The sequence below is a fragment of the Thalassophryne amazonica genome, chromosome 2 (assembly GCF_902500255.1).
Source record: "Thalassophryne amazonica chromosome 2, fThaAma1.1, whole genome shotgun sequence".
NCBI classification, from domain to species: Eukaryota; Metazoa; Chordata; class Actinopteri; order Batrachoidiformes; family Batrachoididae; genus Thalassophryne; species Thalassophryne amazonica.
The window spans coordinates 82693208-82714953 of NC_047104.1; the positions used below are offsets into that span (position 1 = coordinate 82693208).

General features: G+C 41.6%; 1 protein-coding gene across 1 annotated transcript in view; it reads left to right on the forward strand.

The window, feature by feature from the left end:
* ddx21 (DEAD (Asp-Glu-Ala-Asp) box helicase 21) overlaps nucleotides 1-21746 on the forward strand; it is a 63700-nt gene that overhangs the window by 9503 nt on the left and 32451 nt on the right. The window contains 8 exon segments of the mRNA XM_034188575.1: nucleotides 1666-1827; nucleotides 5139-5211; nucleotides 13229-13407; nucleotides 13506-13623; nucleotides 13877-13937; nucleotides 13939-14060; nucleotides 15595-15740; nucleotides 18374-18523. Of these exon segments, the coding sequence (XP_034044466.1) occupies nucleotides 1666-1827; nucleotides 5139-5211; nucleotides 13229-13407; nucleotides 13506-13623; nucleotides 13877-13937; nucleotides 13939-14060; nucleotides 15595-15740; nucleotides 18374-18523 (1011 nt within the window).

Below are 21746 nucleotides of genomic sequence, written 5' to 3' on the forward strand. Positions count from 1 at the left end.
TACAACAGCATTAATCTAGTGAGGCAGAAAGCTGCATCAACAGGCATGGGAGTTTCTGTCTACTGTGTTATAGTATAAATGTGAATCCCCCCCACCCCTCAATTAAATGTTTTTGAATTGGATTGCATCTCATCATTTACATTGTATGAAGTTACTGTCTATAGGTTGTTAAGCATTTTACTTTGGGTGTTATGGCTGTCATACCAGACCACCTTGAATGTTTTTGTTGTGCAAATGACACCATCTCATAAGCCCCTTTCACACCGGGGGTGCTCCCGGTTGCGCCGTGCGTCATTATGACGATGCCGCGTGGAAGCAACTCACTGCCACAACAGCACGAGGGGCGCAAAGGAGGAAGCAAGTCGTGTGCCGAAAAGTTAAACCTATTTCCTGCTGTGTTTCATTGTTCCCGCAGTATAAATCACGCAGGATTGTTTTTATACCGTGTACTTAATGCAGTAAAAACTACACGTTGGGGAAAAAAAAAAGATCACTAAAAAAAAATGCAGACTGAATGCCAGAAATATCCAGTAAAAAGTCCGGACATCTCTAGTCCACTCATGGACGTTCGTTCAAGCGCGCACATGTGAACAGTTAAAAGAAAACAAAGTCTGGCTGCAGGCATTAGTTTCTTGTTCTATGCTCAAACTCTCACATCACAGTTTAAAAAAAAAAAAAAAAAGGACAAAAAAGGGCATAAGTCCTGAGACCGGACATCTCCACATTTGCTTGACGGTTTTTGGGTGCGCATCTCGCGGTCAAAGGAGGAAAGAAACAAAATTGTCTGCAGGCAGTTAGTTCCTTTCTCTCCTCACACTCTCTCATCACAGTTAAAAAAGGACATAAGTCCAGGACATTTCAACATCAAGTAGAACTCCAGACATCTCCACATTTGCTCAAGGACGGCACGCGGGCGCATCTCGCAGTCAAGGGAGGAAAGACAAAGTATAACAGAACTCAGAGCGCAGCCCTGCAGCTCAGCACAACAACAAGTAGAAGAGAACCTGCAGGCTGCGTTCTCACCACCTCTCTGCCCCCTGCTGCGTGCACCTGACGCAGAAATTCCACAGGAGGAAACTGGGAGCAGCCCTGGTGTGAAAGGGGCTATAGAACATCACTCTGTTGGCAGCATTGCGATTTGGCAAACAGCCCATTTGTGAAATGTTACAGTAATTGATATAAAAGTCAACTTGGCGAGTCTCATTATTGGTGGCACTGAGGCAGACTGAATATGGGCACAGTACTTCAATACAAATGTGGATTGGTATGCAATGAGGTTAATATTTCCCAAAGGATGCTTTACCATGTCTGGGAGCTTTTTGGTGCATTTGTTAAAAAATAATCACTTATTATGGCTACATCAGTGGTTCCATTGAGATATGAATCACTGCATCCCATAATAATAGAAAAATATCTTTTGTCACTGTTTCCTTCTGTCATTTATTGGCTATAGTAAACGTTGATGCTGATTTATCTGCATGTACCTCATTTTTTAATTTTTTTTTTTTTTGGATGGGCTCTACTTAACGTGAGCTTGTGAAAAGGCTGTGGAGGTGATTAATGCAATATGAAATAGTTTACAATTAATCTGATGAGGCCTGGTAGCAGCCAGGTGTAGGGCATTTCCCTGTTCTTGGTGTAACATTTTTATCTTCCTTGGTTTAGAAGAAAAAGAAGAAACAAAAGAAAGCGGTTACCGAGGTGGTAGTCAATGTTGGTTTGGTTCTGACCAATGGACATTCCAGCCCTAACGGCCTTTGTCAGACTCCCATGCAGACGCCATCCCAGTCAAGTGATGAATCACACAGTGGCAATGAAACTGAAATGGTAAGACTCGCAGCGGGATCAATTATATCACGACTCCTGGGCTCTGGAGACTCCTTAGATGTTTCATTATTTTGTTGTATTTTGTTATATGTTAGTCAGAAATAATATTAAAAACAAATTGATATTTGATAGATACAGCATTTTTTTTGCTGTGTTCAAAAATCTACACAGTATCTTTCATTTTGATTTTTATGGGGGAAAAAAAAAAGAATTTTATGAAATTTCTGCAGAGGATTCATAGCCTGATAGGCAAGAACTGATTCAGTTTTCACAGTCAGTCGGATAAAATCTTGGAAAATTGGAAAAAAATCCTTATCTTTTAGCATTGAATAAATTTTAAAAATTCCTAACTGTCAAAAAGATCAAATTTCTTTCATATTTGAGAGAATTGAGTAGGATGGTATCCTTTATCAACTGATAAAGTTTGATCTGATCCATATTACAGATTATCTTCCAGTTAATAGTCATACACCAAGTGCCAAAAAGCAATGACAAATTGTGCATAGCAGACATAAGCAGTGTTTTGTGAAAATGTGCGTTGAAGTCCCCCAGCAGAACAATGGTGTCCCCCATTGGAGCCCCATACGAGACTTCATTCAGGGACTCCAAGAAGGCTGAATAAGTTAAACTGCTGTTCAGTGCATACGCACAAACAGTCACAGTTCCCTCCCTCCTCTTCCACCCGTAGGCCCAGTGATGCGTCCCTCTCATCTACTGGGGTAAACTCCAACATAGCGGTGCTCAGCCGGGGACTCATGAGTATTCCTACACCTGCCTGGCGCCTCACATCCTGGGCAACTACAGAGAAGAATAAAGTCCAACTCCTATCAAGGAGAGTGGTTCCAGAGCCGAGGCTGTGCGTAGAGGTGAGGTTTACCAGATCTAACTGGTATCGCTCCACCTTCAGCACAAGCTCCGGCTCCTTTCCCAACAGCGAGGTGACGTTCCACACCACCAGAGCTAGCCCCTGTCGCCCGGGTCTGGTCCAGCGAGGCCCTCAACTTTCACTGCCACCCATGGGACAGTGCACGGTCCCCCCTGCGGGTGGTGAGCCCACAGGGTGGAGATGGAGGGTCCATGTTGCCTTTTTGGGTTGTGCCCGACTGGGCTCTGTTGCAATCCCAGCCACCAGGTGCTCGCTGATGGGCTCTATATCCAGGCGTGGCTCCAGATGAGGGCCCCTGGCTTCCTCCGGGCCGGGTCACATTTCCTCTGCCTCGTTTTGTCATGGTGTCTTCATAGATAAGTTATCATTTTAATTTATTTATTGTTTAATTAAAACAATAACTTATCTGTTAAGACATCATGACAAATGGAGAATGTGAATTAAAACAATTTTGACTGAAGTTTTCTAATGTAAGAAAAGTTTAACTTCAAAATATACAGTTGTCAGAAATTAATTTTGAAATAAACACACATTTGTAAGGATTTTAAGGTGGCCAAGAATTTGAAAACAGTGATTATCTATAGCTCCAAAGCTTCTGCCAAATCTAGGTTTCCGGGTTATTTTTGGTAAGATACCTCAGAATCCATTCATTCAGTTCCACGTCCAAACAGTTGGTGGCAGTAACTGTTAACTTCCCATACTTGGAAACGTGTTATCGCGAGAGGCAGTGAGACGTGATGTTGAAAATGAAAAAATTTTTGAAGATAGTATTTGGAGACTTGTTACAGACTTAGACAAGAAGAAGCAGGCACTCACAGTGGAGCTAGGGCTTGAAGGGAGGGCCAAAGAGACTGCTTTGGAAATATCCGTGGATGACCTGAACAAGGATGATGGTATGGAAACCTTGCTTGCTAAGTTGGATGCATTATTCCTTTGAGAGGAAAAAGACCGTGCTTATGAAGAATACTCTCATTTTGACTCAATAGCCAAAGACAGTGCTTTGTCCATGGCGATCATAGACTTCAAGCAATGTTACAACCGCATGAAGAGGTGCAACATGATGCTGCGTGACACTGTGTTGGCATTTAAACTTCTGGACACGGCTTCTCTCAAGGAGAAGAGCAGGCAGCTGGGACTCAGAACGTGCACGGATCAATCATTTGCATTGAAGCAAATTTTCGGAGGAAAAAACAATGTCCACACCAGCTTGTGTGTGGACACAGTCCTAAGTACTAAAGTAAGGCAACATCTAGCAGCTTTACATGCTTCAAGGAGGGCTTTCATAGAGGTGGAATGTTCAGAAAGGATAAGAAGAGCATTTCGTAAACAGCTCAGACCTACAGATGAAAAGTATGAGACAGGAGACAGAGTGTACTACAAGCGAGCAGACACTACAGAGTGGAAGGGTCCTGGTGTAGTTTTTGGTCAGGATGGAGCTGTTGTGTTTATAAGACATGGTGGGATTCTGGTCAGAGTACATCAGTCCAGGCTCAGTAAAGTGAATGGACAGGATGAGGATAAGTCAATACTGCCCAGTCTTCCAGAAAATGAGAAAGAAAATGAAAACATTGTTCATAGTGATGTAACAGAGTCTTCTGATGAGGAGATGAGTCTTAATGGAATAGAACAAGTCACTGAAAACACAAAAACAAGCATTAGACATGTCACAGGTTGATAATCTTCACACCGAATGTGATAACACAAATGCTGATGTACTCATTACAAAAGACATCTCTTTTGATGCTGCTAAACAGCAAGAGATTGAAAACTGGAAAAATAACAATGTGTATGAAGAGGTTACCAACAAAGGTCAAAAATGTGTTTCAACCAGATTGATCTGTACTTTGAAAGAAACATCCAAAGGTATTGTTCCAAAAGCCCGCCTTGTGGTGAGAGATTTTGAAGAAGTCAATATTCATGAGTTACAGAAAGATTCCCCCACATGTGCATCAGTCGCTCAGGCTGTTAGCTGTGATCTGTCAAAACAAATGGAAAGTTCATTCTATTGATGTTTAATCTGCCTTTTTGCAAGGTATGGAACTCACAAGAGACATTTACATACTGAATTAAGAAATATAACTACCTGTTTAATATAGATGCTACATGATCTCTTTCATCAGAATTATGTAAGAATCTGAACAAAAACTAAGTTTTCAGTCGAAGTGGCAATTAAATGTTCCCAATTTCATATTTTCAAGGCTGATTCTTGGCAGAGGGGTGGGGGGGTATTATGTGGCTGGTTGAAATGTGTGTTCTGACAAACATTTGCGTCATTCTTCCTTGATGTGCTTAACTATTTTTTTTTTTTTTTTTTTTTTTTTTTTCCCCCCAGCACAATTCTTTTTTCAAAAATGGACAGAGCTGCTAAGTCAGCATCATTACATCACACAAATATAATTTCCTTTTTGTTTTCCTCCCTCCTCAGGAGACTCTGGAACAGAAAGAAGGTGCATTCTCCAATTTCAGGATATCCCAATGTACCATCGATCGTCTTAAAGGTAAACATTACTGTAATCGTTTAATTCCATTCTGTTTTTAGCACGTTGAATTAAGAGCACTAAAGGCAGAGTTGTATGTCCATTGTCCGAGACATTTTTTGGTCTATGCTAAATTTTACTTAATGTTCCTTACACTGAGCCATATTGTTGGGAAGAGTAGCCCATCTGCAAATTTGAGTTCATAAGACTATTATTTTGCTATGCATGTTGCTAATAATTTGACATCAGAAATGACTAATATTTTCTGAAGGATATAATTGTTTTGCTTACTAGTTTTTAAAATACTGTTGCTTCTTTGCAGTGAAGCATAGCTTGTCTGAAGGATTTTAATAAGATGTTAAATCTATCAAAAATACACTTTAACAGCTGCATACAAGAAGGAAAGAACGCACAACTGTTTTACCAAGCCATGACAATGTAAACATGACAATTACCTTTTTAGATGGCTCAAAATGCTTTCTGCAGCTCACTAGGTGCATGCAAACGAATGAAGCTGAAGCAGTCCTCTGATTCAGGAAGCGATTAGTCGTTTTCAATGGCTAATTTGCAGAGAAAATGATCAGTCTGACACAAAATAATTATTTCGACAGGCAGTGGAACAAAGAACGGCATCCAACTGGGAACACAGCGGGTGGGATCGTCATAACGACGGGCATGCAAGTGCGCCAGTCAAAAGTCATGCTTGTGTCAGGGGGCCGTTAAGCCCCTTTTACACTGGGGCTGCTTCGAGTTGCTTCATGTGGCGTCATGATGACACAGGAATGTCTGCGTCAGGTGCGCGCAGCAGGGGGCAGAGAGGAGGTGACAGCGCAGATTCTAGCTGCAGGTTCTCTGCACAGAGAAATAAGCGTGCTCTGATTTGTCTTCTAGTTTGTATTTGTTCTTGTGCTGAGCTGTAGGTCTGCGCTTTGAGTTCTATTATAGTTTCTTTGTTCCTTTGACCGCGAGCTGTGTGCACGCGTGCGAACTAACCGTCCGTGAGTAAATGTGGGGATGTCTGGAGTTGTACTTGATGTGGACATGTCCTGTCTCTGGCAATCAGTTTGTGAGCAAGACTTATGTCCTTTTTTTTTCCTTTTATTTAACACAATGATGAAAGAGTTGGAGCGGAGAACAAGGAGCTGCCTGCAGCCAGACAGTTTTTTTTTTTCTTTCTTTTAATTGTTCACATGTGCGCGCGGGAACAAATCGTCCGTGAGTGAACTGGAGATGTCCGGACTTTTTACTGGATGTGGACATGTCCTGTCTCTGGCAATCAGTTTGTGAGCAGGACTTTAATGGACTTTATTTAAACACAGTTGTGAGAGAATTTAAGAGCGAGTAGCTGCAGCAGCTGTCAGGCTGCAAAAAGCATTTTTTTTTGTGTGGTCTTTTTGTGCGTGTAGTGTTCCTGCATTGTGTACATGGTATAAGAACAATCCTGCATGATTTATACTGTGGGAACAATGGAACACAGCAGGAATCATAAATTGGTGTTGGGTAACGTTGTATTATGAGGGTGTGGCTTCCAGTCACGTTGGGTGCTGTCGCGTTGCCCTGACTTGCGCTGAAACCACTTAATTTCTTAATTGAGCACAGGATGCAAACAAAATTAAACATGTTTAATTTTTGGCGTCCAGTTCGCTTCGTCCTTTGCGTCCCTCGCGCTGTTGTGGCATTGAGCTTGGGACTCCGAGCATTGAGCAAGGACGGTCGCATTCCTCCCCGCTCCTCTCCTCCTTTCTGCTCTCTATCTCTGCGCCGACCTTCAAAGTCCCAGCTTCACCAGACTGTGAATTCTTTAAATTATGATTTGGATTAACTATGGAATTGATCAGCTGGTCTCTCAACGCCATTGACACCATTTGTTTTCGACAAGGAGATCAGGGTTTGGGGACCCTGCGTGCCCTGATGGAACCTACCCAGCGGGCTTTGCTCTCCACGCCTGAGAGAATGGAGTGTGACATGTGGATCCAGTCTCTGTGGAAGACGTTGAGGATTCATCCGTATTCGCTTTTATGGTGGGAGGTTTGGTGCTGATTGCTGAGTCTGACTGGTGCTGGTGCTGGGTGCTGGTGCTGGGTCGTTTTGACCGTTGGGGTTTTTCTGTAATTATTGTATGGCTTTTGCCTTACAATATAAAACGCCTTGGGGCAACTGTTTGTTGTGATTTGGCGTTATATAAATAAAATTGATTTGATTGGTCTGTGCGCTGCTCTGACCCACAGGAATATTAGCAAGACGGCTGCTTCCATAATTTTGTCCCCTCGTCAGTCCGTCATAATTAATGAGCTGGGCAATGCTGTGTAATCTCAGACTGCGTGAACTCTTGAACTCGAACGCAAAATGGATTCAATCTCGGAGCAAATTACTGCATTGCAAAGGAATGTACTGCTGAGGACCAGAGAATATTCTTCATAAATTTGGACTCTCAACGGTCAGGGGTGCAGTAAATAGAATTCTGTATCTCTCCGCCAAACATCAACATGGCACCCTTATCAGCTCCTGAAGGCCAAATTCCCTGCTCTTCCCCCAGAAGGATCTACAGCCTTGGTGAAGGAATTCGGCTCCCCCTTCTCCTCTACCCCCCCGCCCCCGTGTCTCTCCACTCCCCTCACCCTGGCTTCCTCCTTGCCACCTCGAAGGCAGCGCAGTTTTTACTGCTGCAGCCTTCAACCCCCAGGCTGGGTGGCGCAGGCCCCTCCTGCGGCCTTCACCCACTTTGCCTCAATTCTGAAGACGGACTACTTCAAGTTCAGTGCACATAAACAATGTAAAATGTATGTGTTGTCTTTAATTTTGATGTGTGCCATTATTACGGTAAACAAGTAATTGTGGATTAATTGCTGTATCTTGTCTGAGGTAATTGGAGTGTAAACGTAATTGCCCTTTTTTGGGATCAATAAAGTTGTCTGAAGTCTGAGCTACATCGTCTCGGCACTGGATTGCTTCCACGTGGTGTCATTATGACGCCGCACAACACAACTCGAAGTGGGCCCGGTGTGAAAAGGGGCTTTAGAGAAATTCAACCTGTCAGTGCTGAAGCCTGTTGTCCCACAGACTGGCATAGAAGAAGACAGCAGTGTGCAGACTGGAACTGTGTTGGCCATATTTTTTTGTTCAACTTCATAATTATGTTATTTATAGCTCCTTGCACTATTTGTGTGAAGGTCATGTTGAAAGGTTAATGTCAATTAAACATAAGCTGCAAAACATTTGAAGAAAGTTTGTGATAAAGGGGACCTCTTTGAAATTTTTTTGTGTAATAGTGTCATTCTAAGTGTTAAAACAGATTTTTGCAGTTGGTTGCATTTCACAGACTGGGCCTAAACACTGTAACAGGGTCAAAATGGTAATTTTTTTTTTCAAAATTAATTATGTAAAGTATGCCCATTTATTCCTTTCAAATGCAGCCTTCTGGATTTATTTATTCCATTTAGTTTTAGAGAAAGTCAGTTCATGTGACATAAATAAATGGAAGAACCTGGTCTTTCATAATATACCATATTTAAAGACATCTGGGCAAAAAATGACTATGAAAGGTTGCTTGGAAAATTACCATTTAAAAAAAAAAAAAAAAAAAAAAAAAAAAAAAAAAAAAAAAACTTACCTGAAATTGCCAAATGATATTCAGAGTTAAATCCAGGGCTGTACAGTGCGAGCGTTTTGCTCGCATATTGCGCCTAAAATTTGAATGTGCGAGGAAAAAAATAAAACGGGCTCACATGTGCGAGAATGTATTTCAACCCTTTCATTCGCATTTTGCTCCTAAAATAAATACAGTGGTCCCTCGCTATAACGCGGTTCACCTTTCGTGGCCTCGCTGTTTCGCTGATTTTTTTTTTTTTTTGTTTTTTTAGTCCAATTTTGCATGCTTTTTTTTTTTTTTTTTTTTTCTACAGTGCATTGTGTTCCGCGGCCTCATCAAGCAGCCGGTCTCGACACCGCGAAGGGAGAGCACGCGCATTGTGTTCTGCGTGTCTGTTTATAAGAATCTTCTCGCCCAGAAGAAAAAAGAGCGCCAACAACTATCCATAACTGTGTTCTACACTCGGAAAAAGACACCTGCAGCGAGGTGTGAGTCAGTAAAAAAATGAAAAAGACAGCGCAACGGCGCCAGGACGAAGAGGCGCGATCAGAGGAACTGTGAAATACTGGTCAGTCACTATTAATAATTTCTTATGTGTCCAACCTCGTACGTTGATTGTTAAAATTAAATTTGTTGGTTCTAAAAGCCATCATAATTATTTATAGGAAAACGTTCTATTTTTATTTCTCAAACAAATGTTTGGGCCTGAAAACAGGTTGGTCTTATTTTTCTACTGGGGTTTGAACTTTAAGAGTGTTTACACACAAGAGAAAAGTGAGAAAATGTTCATGCCTGATTGAGAAAAGTGTATAAAGTGTGTAGTGAGGGGTTTTACAGCTTTAAAACGTCTATAATAATTGTGAAAAATAACGCTGAAGAGCATCAAAAGAAGCAGCCTCGCGGTCTCCACCACTGAAGACCTCAATGAGGATCACCCTGGAGGGGCCAGCTTTAGAGGACTTTGATCCACATCCTGCTGTGGACCATTGGTTGAATGTAGCTAAGCGTAGCAGGCGACCTGTAAAAAGTGGGACCGGGACTTTGATCCACATCCTGCTGTGGACCATTGGTTGAATGTAGCTAAGCGTAGCAGGCGACCTGTAATAAGTGGGACCGGGATGTTATGTGTGTGTGAGGGTTTAAAATAATACAAGAAATACACAGCAAAAAGTAATGAAATGGACAAAAGCAATGATGTAAATAATGATAGAAAAGGAAGTAAAAAACAATGAAATAAATACAATAGAATCATATAAAATGTGTGTGTGGAAAAGGTACTCTCTGTACAGTATGTGTCTTTGCATTAATAATAAAGTTGTATCAAGAAATTTCACAGTGCTCCTAAATTTTTATCTGTGCTCCTAAATTTTTTTATTTAGGAGCACCTGTGCTCCTAGTGAAAAAGCTAAGCATACAGCACTGGTTAAATCGGAAGCCTGTTTTGGAGCAAAAGTCAACAAGTACCTAACATCTGAGCAGAAGCACAAAGAGATGGCAGAATCAAAAACTAACAAGAATGAGAAATATATGAGCAATTTGTATGTTTATTGAATCACCACCGCCGAGTCCACCCCTGACAAAATTGTTTCAACAGACCAGACGTTCCTTGATTTATGTCCAAATGTTATGAAATACATACCACTGGAAAGAGAACATCCTAAGCTTTAAAATGACAAGATTGTCTTGATAGGTCTTCTCTTCAACCAAGAAATTACATCTGATGTTCATAAAAATGAACTAGAGCGTTACAGGTCCACCCTTTTTGATACATCAGTATGTGAAATGTGACCAGTTATTTTCCAGATTTGCACTTTGTCTTAATTATAGCGGTAAACAAATTCACTAAAAATAAATCGCAGCCAGAGGTGCTGCATCCAAACCGTGACGTGAGCGTGTGGGGTAATGTGTTTACAATCCAGCAGGAAGTCATAAGATCTGCACCTCTTTCTCTTCTTACACGGATGCCAAGCTTTAATTCAACATTTTTTTTTTTTTTTTTTTTTTTTTTTTTTTTTGCTAAAACGTACACTCCTCTGACTTTTGGTTCAGCGTCCTCCATGCTTGTAATCCGAATAGAAGCTGTGTGATGCCATGCGCAATGTGAGTGTCCAATCGGAATTGGTTCACTATCACGTGGTTTTTCAATATCCAATCATAGGACAGAGCAGTCTCACATAGTAGGCCAAAGATTGTTAGGAGCAGCGATGTTACTCTTTGGCATGTGAATGCTGTTTGAATAGCCCTGCTGGCTCAATGTGTAAAAGCGCAGCATTGCTTATATGAATGAAAGGGGGGGTGGAGGTGTTAACAGGGCCGCAAACTGTGAAGATAGGTTGTTTAAACCCCTGTCACATTAGCATATTCGTAGAGCTGCTCTTTACAGCGTATCGTCTACGCTGCAATGAGCAGCTCTCCGCTCACTTCACGTGGAGTTTTTTCTCAATACGCAGCAGTATGTTGACGGCTACGCGCGTAGGACGGAAGAAATTAAACATGTTTAATTTTCTTCTGTGTAGAGCGCTGGACACAGTTTGAAGCAGGTCTGCGCTGCACAGCGTTACTGCAGGCAAGTCTGTGTGACACGGCGCTCCTGTACACAACCAGAAACTGAGTGCATTAGCTGGAGAACATGAGCACACAGCCCACAGCACCTGTGTGTTCAGAATAGGGAATTGAACCTCAACTCAGAAATCCAGAAACACAACAGAAACAGCAAGTCTCCGTGTGTGTGTGTGTGTGTGTGATTGACACTCGCTGCATGTCAGTGCTATCATCAGACGACCTGATCGATCAGTCTGATCAAATCAGCGGACCTGATCAGAGGAACCGGAGCTTTAAAAATTTAACGAGTCACAGCATTTCGTTCAGGGCAGCCTTTACCACAGCCAGAATCAGCAGCATCTGGACACAATGAAAGTGATCCACCAAGCCAAAAAATAATAATAATAATAATAATAATGTTAAATGACTCCATTTTTGAGCCGCACCACACCTGCAGTAGAGAACAGAGCGCACTTCCACAGAGGCAGAAAATAGCACTGAACTGGTTTAATAGCAGCATGGTACACGCGACTGTGTGCACACATTAAAATGCGAACACGCAGCTGCAAGTATGAAAAAAAGGCTGAGTACGCGCGTATTTTGGGTGTATTTAAATGAAACGCAATGCTGCAATGAGCAGCTCTACGAATACACCAATGTGAAAGGGGCTTTACAGTGCAGGAACACATTCCAAGAGAGAGTCAACTCCATGGAAGAAAAAGTTTGTGTTGTAAGCCCTTGTGTAATAGCAGACAGAAATTTTTGCACTTTTTTGGGTGTTGGGTGGTCATAGTAATGGTTGTAGTGTGGAATAAACTGAGAGAGTCACTCCTCATCCATGTTTTGGATGAGTCGGTAATTCAGGCCCCCCATGTTGACAATGCAGGTGGGAGCTCACCCTAAGTCATGTGAGATTTACACATGACTGAGCATGCACATTGAGAATATAGCAAGGGCTTGCTTTCAGAGGCCAAGAATGAACCATCAGCTGCAGGAAGATTATAAGACAGAGTTCTCTGCCTGACCTTCACTCAGTTTTGAACACGCTTAAAACTTTCTGACAAGCTCGGTGGACATCAGGGGATGTGATGATCTAGTGGTTAAGGCGTTGGGGTTGAGACCAGAAGATCCTCAATTCAAATCCCAGCCTGACTGGAAAATCACTAAGGGCTCTAGAGCAAGGTCCTTAATCCCCTTGTTGCTCCCGGTGTGTAGTGAGCACCTTGTATGGCAGCACCCTGACATTGGGGTGAATGTGAGGCATTATTGTAACGCACTTTGAGCATCTCATGCAGCTGGAAAAGCGCTATATAAATGCAATCCATTTACCAATTACCATCAGCTGACAAGGAACTCATTTTGTGGTTTATAACAGCTCTTCATTAATTATGAGCAGTTGACGTTGCAGAGGCAGGGCCATGACATCGTTTCAGAAACACATGGAGATGGGAATCCAGTGTTTTCAGATTTATCCACTCTGGGACCTGTTTTCAAAACTCGTTTTTGGCCACCAAAAACAAGACAAGTTGCGAAGGAGCCACATGTCCCCCCAAGTTGAGAATGATTGATTTGCCTTTAGTGTAGCGATGGAGAAAGTGCATGTCATACACTCGATTTACCAGGATTCTTTATTTGAGTAAATTCAGTGTCTCTCGACATCCTTTGTTGGTTAGTCATGAAAAACTAAAGTGGATTTTGACTGTTATCACTTGTCTGTGTAAACATGCATACTTAATTTAATTATGCCACATCGCGAATTCTGCAGTGTAACAATTGCACCTGTCCATGTTGCGATGGTGACGCTCAAACAGTGCATCGTGCAGTCCTAATTCAGTTTTATAAATTGTTTTTGTTATCCTCTGTCCTTGTCACCTAACTTTTCTCTCCATCTGTTGATCACTTGCTTAGCTCGGGGCGTCGCTTACCTGTTTGACATTCAGGTGAAGACTTTTAATTCTGTATATGATGGAGAAGATGTTATTGCCCAGGCCAGAACAGGAACGGGGAAGACGTTCTCTTTTGCCATCCCATTGGTGGAGAAGCTACAGGTTGAATCACTGGAACGGAGTAGAGGCCGAGCTCCCAAGGTGGAGATCCACACAAAGACATTCTGGTTTTTGAAAGCAGAAACGTGGAGTCACTTAAAGTCAACATTTGTGTTTATCTGATGTGCTTCCATTCCTAGGTTTTGGTTTTAACTCCAACCAGGGAGTTGGCTATCCAGGTTGCTAAAGACTTCAAAGACATCTCCAAGAGAGTGACTATTGCCTGTTTCTACGGAGGCAGCTCATATAATCCACAGAGTATGTTGTATACATACACAAATGTAAAATGTAACTCATCTAAATAGAAAGAAAAACTAACTTTAAAATTCCAAGTATTTAAATGTATAGAATATAGAAAATCTTAAGAGAATGCAAGCAAAGGTGTAATTTAAAAAAAGAAAAAGGTGCTCAGTGTGTTTTCTGTTGCTTAAATAGAATTTTCCTAAAAACACTATCTAAACTTCTACGAATGTCTCTTCTCCTCCCTCCCACCCACCCACCCTCCTGTCAGTTGATGCTATCCATAATGGTATTGATGTACTGGTTGGAACCCCTGGCCGGATTAAGACCACATCCAGAATCACAACTTGACCTTTCCAAACTTAAGCATGTTGTACTGGATGAAGTAGATCAAATGCTGGATATGGGATTTGCAGAGCAAGTTGAAGAAATTTTGGCATTTTCCTATCAGAAAGGTACACACAAGTTTATTCTACAAACTTTATTTCATTTGAAATAAAGTTTGTAGAATAAATAACTTGCTTTCTTTATTATAATATATTACATACCGTGCATCTGGAAGGTTTTCACAGCGCTTAACATTTTCTGTGTTTTATGTTACAGCCTTATTCTAAAATGGAATAAATTCAGTTTTTCCTTCAAATATCTGCTCACAACACCCCATAATGATTATTATTTTTAAATTGGTACAGATTTAATACAAATAAAAACCTAAGAAATCACATGCACCTAAGTATTCACACCCTTTGCTCAATACTTTGTTGATGCACCTTTGGTAACAGTTGCCTCGTGTCTCCTTGAATATGATGCCACAAGCTTGGTGCACCTATCTGTAGGCAGACTTGCCTATTCCTCTCTGTAGCACCTTTCAAATGCCGTCAGGTTGGATGGGGAGTGTCGGTGCACAGCCAATTTCACATCTCTCCAGAGATGTTCAATCGGATTTAGGTCTGCTTTCTGGCTGGGCCACTCAAGGACTCTCACAGTTGTCCTGAAGCCACTCCTTTGATATCTTGTCTGTGTGCTTTGGGTCATTGTCCTGCTGAAAGATAAACAGTCACCACAGTCTGAGGTCAAGAGCGCTCTGGAGCAGGTTTTCATCCAGGATGTCTCTGTAGATTGCTGCATTCATCTTTATTTCAATCCTGACTAGTCTCCCAGTTCCTGCTGCTGAAAACATCTACATAGCATGATGCTGCCACCACCATGCTTCACTGTAGGGATGGTGCCTGGTTTCCTCCAAAGATGACACCTGGCATTCACGCCAGAGAGTTCAGTCTTTGTCTCATCAGACCACAGAATTTTGTTTCTCATGGTCTGAGAGTCCTTCAGCTGCCTTTTGGCAAACTCCAGGCGGGCTGCCATGTGCCTTTGACAAATGAGGGGCTTCTATCTGGCCACTCTACCATACAGGCCTAATTGGTGGATTGCTGCAGAGATCATTGTCCTTCTGCAAGTTTCTCCTCTCTCCACAGAGAAATGCTGGAGCTCTGACAGAGTGACCGTCAGGTTCTTGGTCACCACTGTGCTCACTGGGTCCCTCAAAGCTGCAGAAATGTTCCCGTACCCTTCCCCAGATTTGTGCCTCGAGACAATCCTGTCTCAGAGGTCTGTAGACAGTTCATTTGACTTCATGTTTGGTTTGTGCTTTGACATGCACTGTCAACTGTGGGACTTTAAATCTAGACAGGTGTGTGTCTTTCCAAATCATGTCCTGTCATCTGAATTTTTCCCAGGTGGACTCCAATTAAGCTGTAGAAATAGCTCAAGAATGATCACTGGAGACAGGATGCACCTGAGCTCAATTTTAGTGTCTGTGGCAAAGGCTGTGAATACTTATGTACATGTGGTTTCTTTTTTCTTTATGAATTTGTAAAACTCAAACATTTTTCACATTGTCACTATGTGGTATTGTGTGTCGAACTTTGAGGGGGAAAAATGGACATGGATGGTTCCCCCACAATTATGTTTTTGTTTTTCCTTACTTAGATGGTGAGTCCAACCCACAGACTCTGCTGTTTTCAGCTACGTGCCCTCCCTGGGTTTATGATGTGGCCAAAAAATACATGAAACCAAAGTGCAAACATGTTGACTTGATAGGAAAGAAAACAAAGAAAACTGCAATGACTGTCGAAGTAAGTGCATTTGTAGGATAACTAATTTGGCCAAACTAAGTCATTTTGCTTTATCAAAGGTTTAAGGGCATGATTTTGAGTTTGCAAGAGCAAGAATTTTAAGTTGACTGATATCCATTATGAACAGAATTTTATGAAGATGAAAGAGCTGACTGTTCGCATGTCCTCTCTATGTAAAGGGTTTCTTTTGAAACCCAACTTGAGTTACATAAAGTGCCTCTGTTTTTTTTTGTTTGTTTGTTTTTTTTTTTATGATATTGGGGGAAAACATTGACATTGCAGTCCCCCCCTCCCCCAAAAAATGCTAAATATATTGCGATATATGAATATCTTGCAGGACTTCTCAGGATATGCTGAAAGCACTGTAATATATGAGGTCTGTTAGAAAAGTATCCGACCTTTTTATTTTTTTTCACAAACCATATGGATTTGAATCACGTGTGATTGCATCAGCCAAGCTTGAACCTTTGTGCGCATGCGTGAGTTTTTTCATGCCTGTCGGTTGCATCATTCGCCTGTGAGCAGGCTTTGTGTGAGCAGTGGTCCACCCCTCTCGTCAGATTTTTATTGCGAATAAATGTCTGAATGATTTGGAGCTTTGCTGCATCAATTTTTTTCAGTAACTGTGAGAGACCTCCAGGTGGACACCATTCGGAAAATTCAGATGGCTTTCAGGGATGATTTTTTGGGGATTACACAGATTAAGGAGTGCCCCAGATGGTTTAAAGACCACCCACAGCTGCTGAGAGCACGCCGCGCTCCGAGTGCCGATCGACAGGCTGAATCAACCAGATCATTTCCAACGTGAAAGCTTTGTTGATCCGGGACGTCGTCTAACTTACACAAAAATGGCAGGAGACGTGGACATCAGTACTTTTTCGGCACATTCCACTGTTACAGGAGTTTTTTTTTTTTTTTCATGGAAAGAGAAGCGGAGGGATGCGCCACGGAGCTGTTCATGGCGCGGCACAAAATCACCTCCGTGTTGGTCTCGCAGGACAGCTTTGAGATGGCTTTCAGACGGATTTCGGTGGCTTTTCAGTCATGTGACTATCCGAGAAATTGTGGATGAGCCTGGACATGCCAGAACATGTCCTGTGAGGCTTCATCACGGCGTTGCTTTGCGCCATGCGGCACTGCTGCGACGCGCGGAATTCCTCCGCTCCTCTTTCCATGACAAAAACTCCTGTAACAGTGGAATGTGCTGTTCATTTCCAAACTGGTCGCTGTGTTTTATGCGGGACGTCGTCTGACTAGCACAGGAATTGCGGAAGACGTGGACATCAGCACTTTTTCAGCGCATTGAGACAGACGTGCGGAGGATGTCCACGTCTTCCGAATGGTGTCCACCTGGAGGTCTCTCACAGTTTCTGGAAAAAATTGATGCAGCAAAGCTCCAAATCGTTCAGACATTTTATTTGCAATAAAAATCCGATGAGAGGGGTGAACCACTGCTCACACAAAGCCTGCTCACAGGCGAATGATGCAACCGACAGGCGTGAAAAAACTCACATGTGCACGAAGGTTCTGAAGGGCTGATGCAATCACACGTGATTCAAATCCATACGATTTTTGAAAAAATTAAATGGTCGGATACTTTTCTAACAGACCTCGTATATGCCAGGCCTGCATGTAGCACTGTATCACTTCCACTATGGGAGTGGTTTGTGGAAATTCCACAAAAAAATGGAGAAGATGGGAGCATAAGCAATGAAGCAGCAGCCACAACATTTGCAAAGCAGCACACAGCACACTAAAGCTTTTTAAGAGGAAGAGGGTCCGTGGTGATCACCTGAAATTGACTTATTGCGTATTTAAAGCAAAGCAGTGTGTTTGTGTATTTTTAAAAAACATACCGCTATGTTAATCCGCTGGCTGATCTGTAACTCGCAGACTAGAAAGATGCACACTTTAAGTGAGTCAAGTATACCTATTCCAGAAAAAAAAATTCCTTTATTTAGATTGAATCAGTTTTGATCAACAGGGTAAATGGTGGATGTATCAGTGTGGCTTTTGCAGAAAGCTGCACCCACAGCCCAGTTTTTCACTGATTGTGTTCATGGTCACACGCAGCCTGCCTGTCTGGTGATGAGATTTTGCAGACCCCCTGCAGTTATTGTCCGGGAACACTCCGGAACTTGTAACGGCATGAAAACAATAATTACCCAGGAAATCACCGTAACAGCAGAAGAGTAGACTGTTTCTAAGTGGCAAACTGAGTAAATAGTCTTTTATTCCGACCTATTTCGTCGTTTCAGCTGGATTCATCATTCCAACACATGGAAAACTGTCATCCACAGAAGGCACCTTTGTTTTGGAAGATGCCATTTGGAAATGGTTTTAATTCCTTATCATGAAAAATTGCTTGTGAATAGTGTTTTTACAGAAGCCCTTTGGTTGTTTATAATATGGAGCTCCAGGTACATTGTTTTCAGCCACTGAAAACAGCATGTTGTTTAAGCTGGAACTTTAGTTTATTACATTCTTGTTTTGGTGAATGTAAAGACCACTGGCTTCATTGGTTGTCAAAGTTGTCCCACATGCAAACTTTTTACAAAGACTGGCCAGGAAATTTCATCACATCTTGATTTCTTATTTTGTCCATCCCTCATTCCCTCTGTTGTTCTTTCTAGCATCTTGCCATAGCTTGCCACTGGTCACAGCGTGCTGCAGTTATTGGTGATGTGATCAAGGTTTATAGTGGCAGCCATGGTAGAACCATAGTCTTCTGTGAAACCAAGAAAGAGGCCAATGAACTTTGCATGAATGAATCCATCAAGCAGGTAAATGCAGACATACTGTTTCACATGGACACACCATTCACCCATCTTTACAGCCACTCCCACTATTGAAGAAGGAACAAATTTTAAGACAAAGTGAAGTCACAATGAATCCTGTAGCTAGTAAGGGTCACATAACTTGACCAATGATTCAGTCCAATTTATTTTACTTAAGTAGAGCCAAATCACAACAATGCTGCCTCAAGGCACTTCACATGAGTAATGACCCAGTCACACGGCACATGACGATTCCTGAACGAAGGGAAAAAGTCACTATTCGTTGAGAAAAGGTGGAAGAAAGAGCTTTATCACCGAACAGTCTGCGAAGCAAGAGCGCAACCTGACCAGGACTCGGGTGCTGTTTGCAGTTTCTCCGGAGAAACTGCAAACAGAAGCTGTGGAGATCTGTGTGCACGTTGGTGGGACCACCTGCTTTGGTTCCTCGTCCAGAACATTAGAATCCACACTGTCTGACAACACGCTGCGCGCTCTGCCTTGCTCCAATTTATAAAAAAAAAAAAAAGTGTGCCGTGGTCGCTGATCTGTCACTGTATTATATTCTAAGCCATATATATTGATTTATAACAGAAAACTGTCAAAAGGGGGAATAAATATAAGTGTAAAGATGATTGAATATATCAGAGCAGTAAATTGATCAGTGCGTGTGAACGCCGCACATTGACTCACGTGCTGTTATTTCAACCAGCTGCAGCTGATCCACAATATGAATTCTGCCTTCCAGAATAGCTCTTTATATAATATTTTAAATTATCTACCCGTTGCCACATGTACATAAGGGCTGGATTGTCATTCCAACACTCATTTATTATATTTAATAAAAAATAATAAGCGCACGCAGCAGCTGCTGCTGCCACTAATGCTGCATTCAGGTACCATCGGAAATTACACAACTTTTTTGTTGTTTCAAATTCAGTAGTTGCTTGTGGCACAATAATAAATTGTATCCACACAAAAGATTAATTCTTCCCTATATAAGGTGCCTGAGCGCATTGAACCTGACTCTCCACCCAGATAAAAAATCCAAGCAAACAGGCTGAGTTTGCCCTGTAATTTCCGACGATACCTGAACGCAGCAGCAGCCTCAGCACTCAAACCGGCTTCTGCACTGTGAAAACACTCAGCTGCTCGAACAAAGTCAAATTAAACAATAACGTTACAAAAACTAGGGATGTCCCGATCCGATCACATGATCGGAAATTGGGCCCGGCCACGTGGTTTCAGACTTGATCGAAATCGGACGTTGCATCTCGTTCAGGAATCCGATATAGATTTTATCCTCATTATTTTGATCAGCGCTATTTCAAGCTCATTTTTGCAGATTAATGGGCCTTTCACGCGTCGGAAGCGTCAGAGGTGTTGCTTTTTAGAGGTGTCAGAAGCGTCGCGTCGAAAGCTCCTGTCAGAAGCAATGCGGACTTCTGACAGGAGCGCGCATTGCCGCTTGTCGGCAGGCTGACGCGGTCAAAGTTCAACCCAATCTTTTTTCTTTTTTTTTTCCCAGGGTTTTCATGTATCCCATAATCCCTTGCACACCAGAGAGTTGTTGCAGTCAAAACATAAGAATCCACATGATGACAATTGTAAATGAATATTATACTACAAAAATGTATTTTTTTTTTTATGCTTTCATCATGTTAATAAGAGACTGCATGCATGATACCCTGAAAACTTGCTAAAACAATTATAACAGATAATCCGTGTCTGCTACGTTTAATCTGCGTGGAATTTAATAAAAGCAAACCGAATTTCAGACCGACCTATATATCTCAGTCTGGAACAAAGAGGACAAACAGTGTTGTAAAGAACAATAATGACGATGTTAAAGAGCAAACTTCACTTTCCCCCAGAACGACATGATCAGGAAGCGAACGTAGCTCACAGCAGCTACCATTGAAAATAACAGAGACAGCCTGTGATTCTCGCATGTTTACATAAAACAAATGCAATAACAATGTCTATAAACCCAGAGAATATATTCATGAGAGTTTTAAGCACAATATAAAAATAGTTTTATGTTGCGATGTTAATGCTGTTGTCCGTGTGCAGCGGTTAAAGTGCAGCGTGATCAGAGCGTCTCAGTGTTACTGAGATCTCGCAGCGCTGCGACCTCTGAGGTTTTGCGGGATTTGAAACCTGAAAAGGGCACATTGAACAAAAGAAAAAACATAAGTTCAACCCAATCCAACTTTCGATGCTCTGAGCTGTGACTTAGCTTCGCGCTGTCCAATAGGAACGACGCGTCGGGCCAAAACACGGAAGACTAGTGGTAGAAACCACTGATCTCTACAAAACGAGCAGTTTTCTGAAGAAAAATCCTTGGAAATATTTTTTGTTGTTGTTTGTAACCTCAAAATTTCTGATTACTGTTTAAAAAACGTTTAGAACACTTGTAATTAAAATAGCTAAATCAATAAATGTTTCTTTAGAAACCTTTCATCTGTAAATTAAAACCACCTGTTATTTCAGATTAGATAATTTCTTGTTTAACGTAAGGAACCTTGAACATTTATTTTTAGACAAATAAAATAACATGGAAATTTGTACATTTTTAAGTCTGGTAGATTATTACTTGATTGTTCAAGCTACCTCAAGGAGAAGTGCACTGTTTAAGTGATAAATAAAAAAAAAAATTAAAATTAAAAATTTTTTTAAAATTAAAAATTAAAATATGATATATTTAGCATTTGTTCATTGTTCATTCAGTTTAAAGTATCGGATCGGGACTCGGTATTTCACATAATCGGAATCGGATCGGGGCAACAAAAAAAATCCTGATCGGGACATCCCTAACAAAAGCTAAACAAACGATTACAACCCCTGGCAAAAATTATGGAATCACCGGCCTCGGAGGATGTTCATTCAGTTGTTTAATTTTGTAGAAAAAAAGCAGATCACAGACATGACACAAAACTAAAGTCATTTCAAATGGTAACTTTCTGGCTTTAAGAACCACTATAAGAAATCAGGAAAAAAAAATTGTGGCAGTCAGTAATGGTTACTTTTTTAGACCAAGCAGAGGGGAAAAAAATATGGAATCACTCAATTCTGAGGAAAAAAATTATGGAATCATGAAAAACAAAAGAACGCTCCAACACATCACTAGTATTTTGTTGCGCCACCTCTGGCTTTTATAACAGCTTGCAGTCTCTGAGGCATGGACTTAATGAGTGACAAACAGTACTCTTCATCAATCTGGCTCCAACTT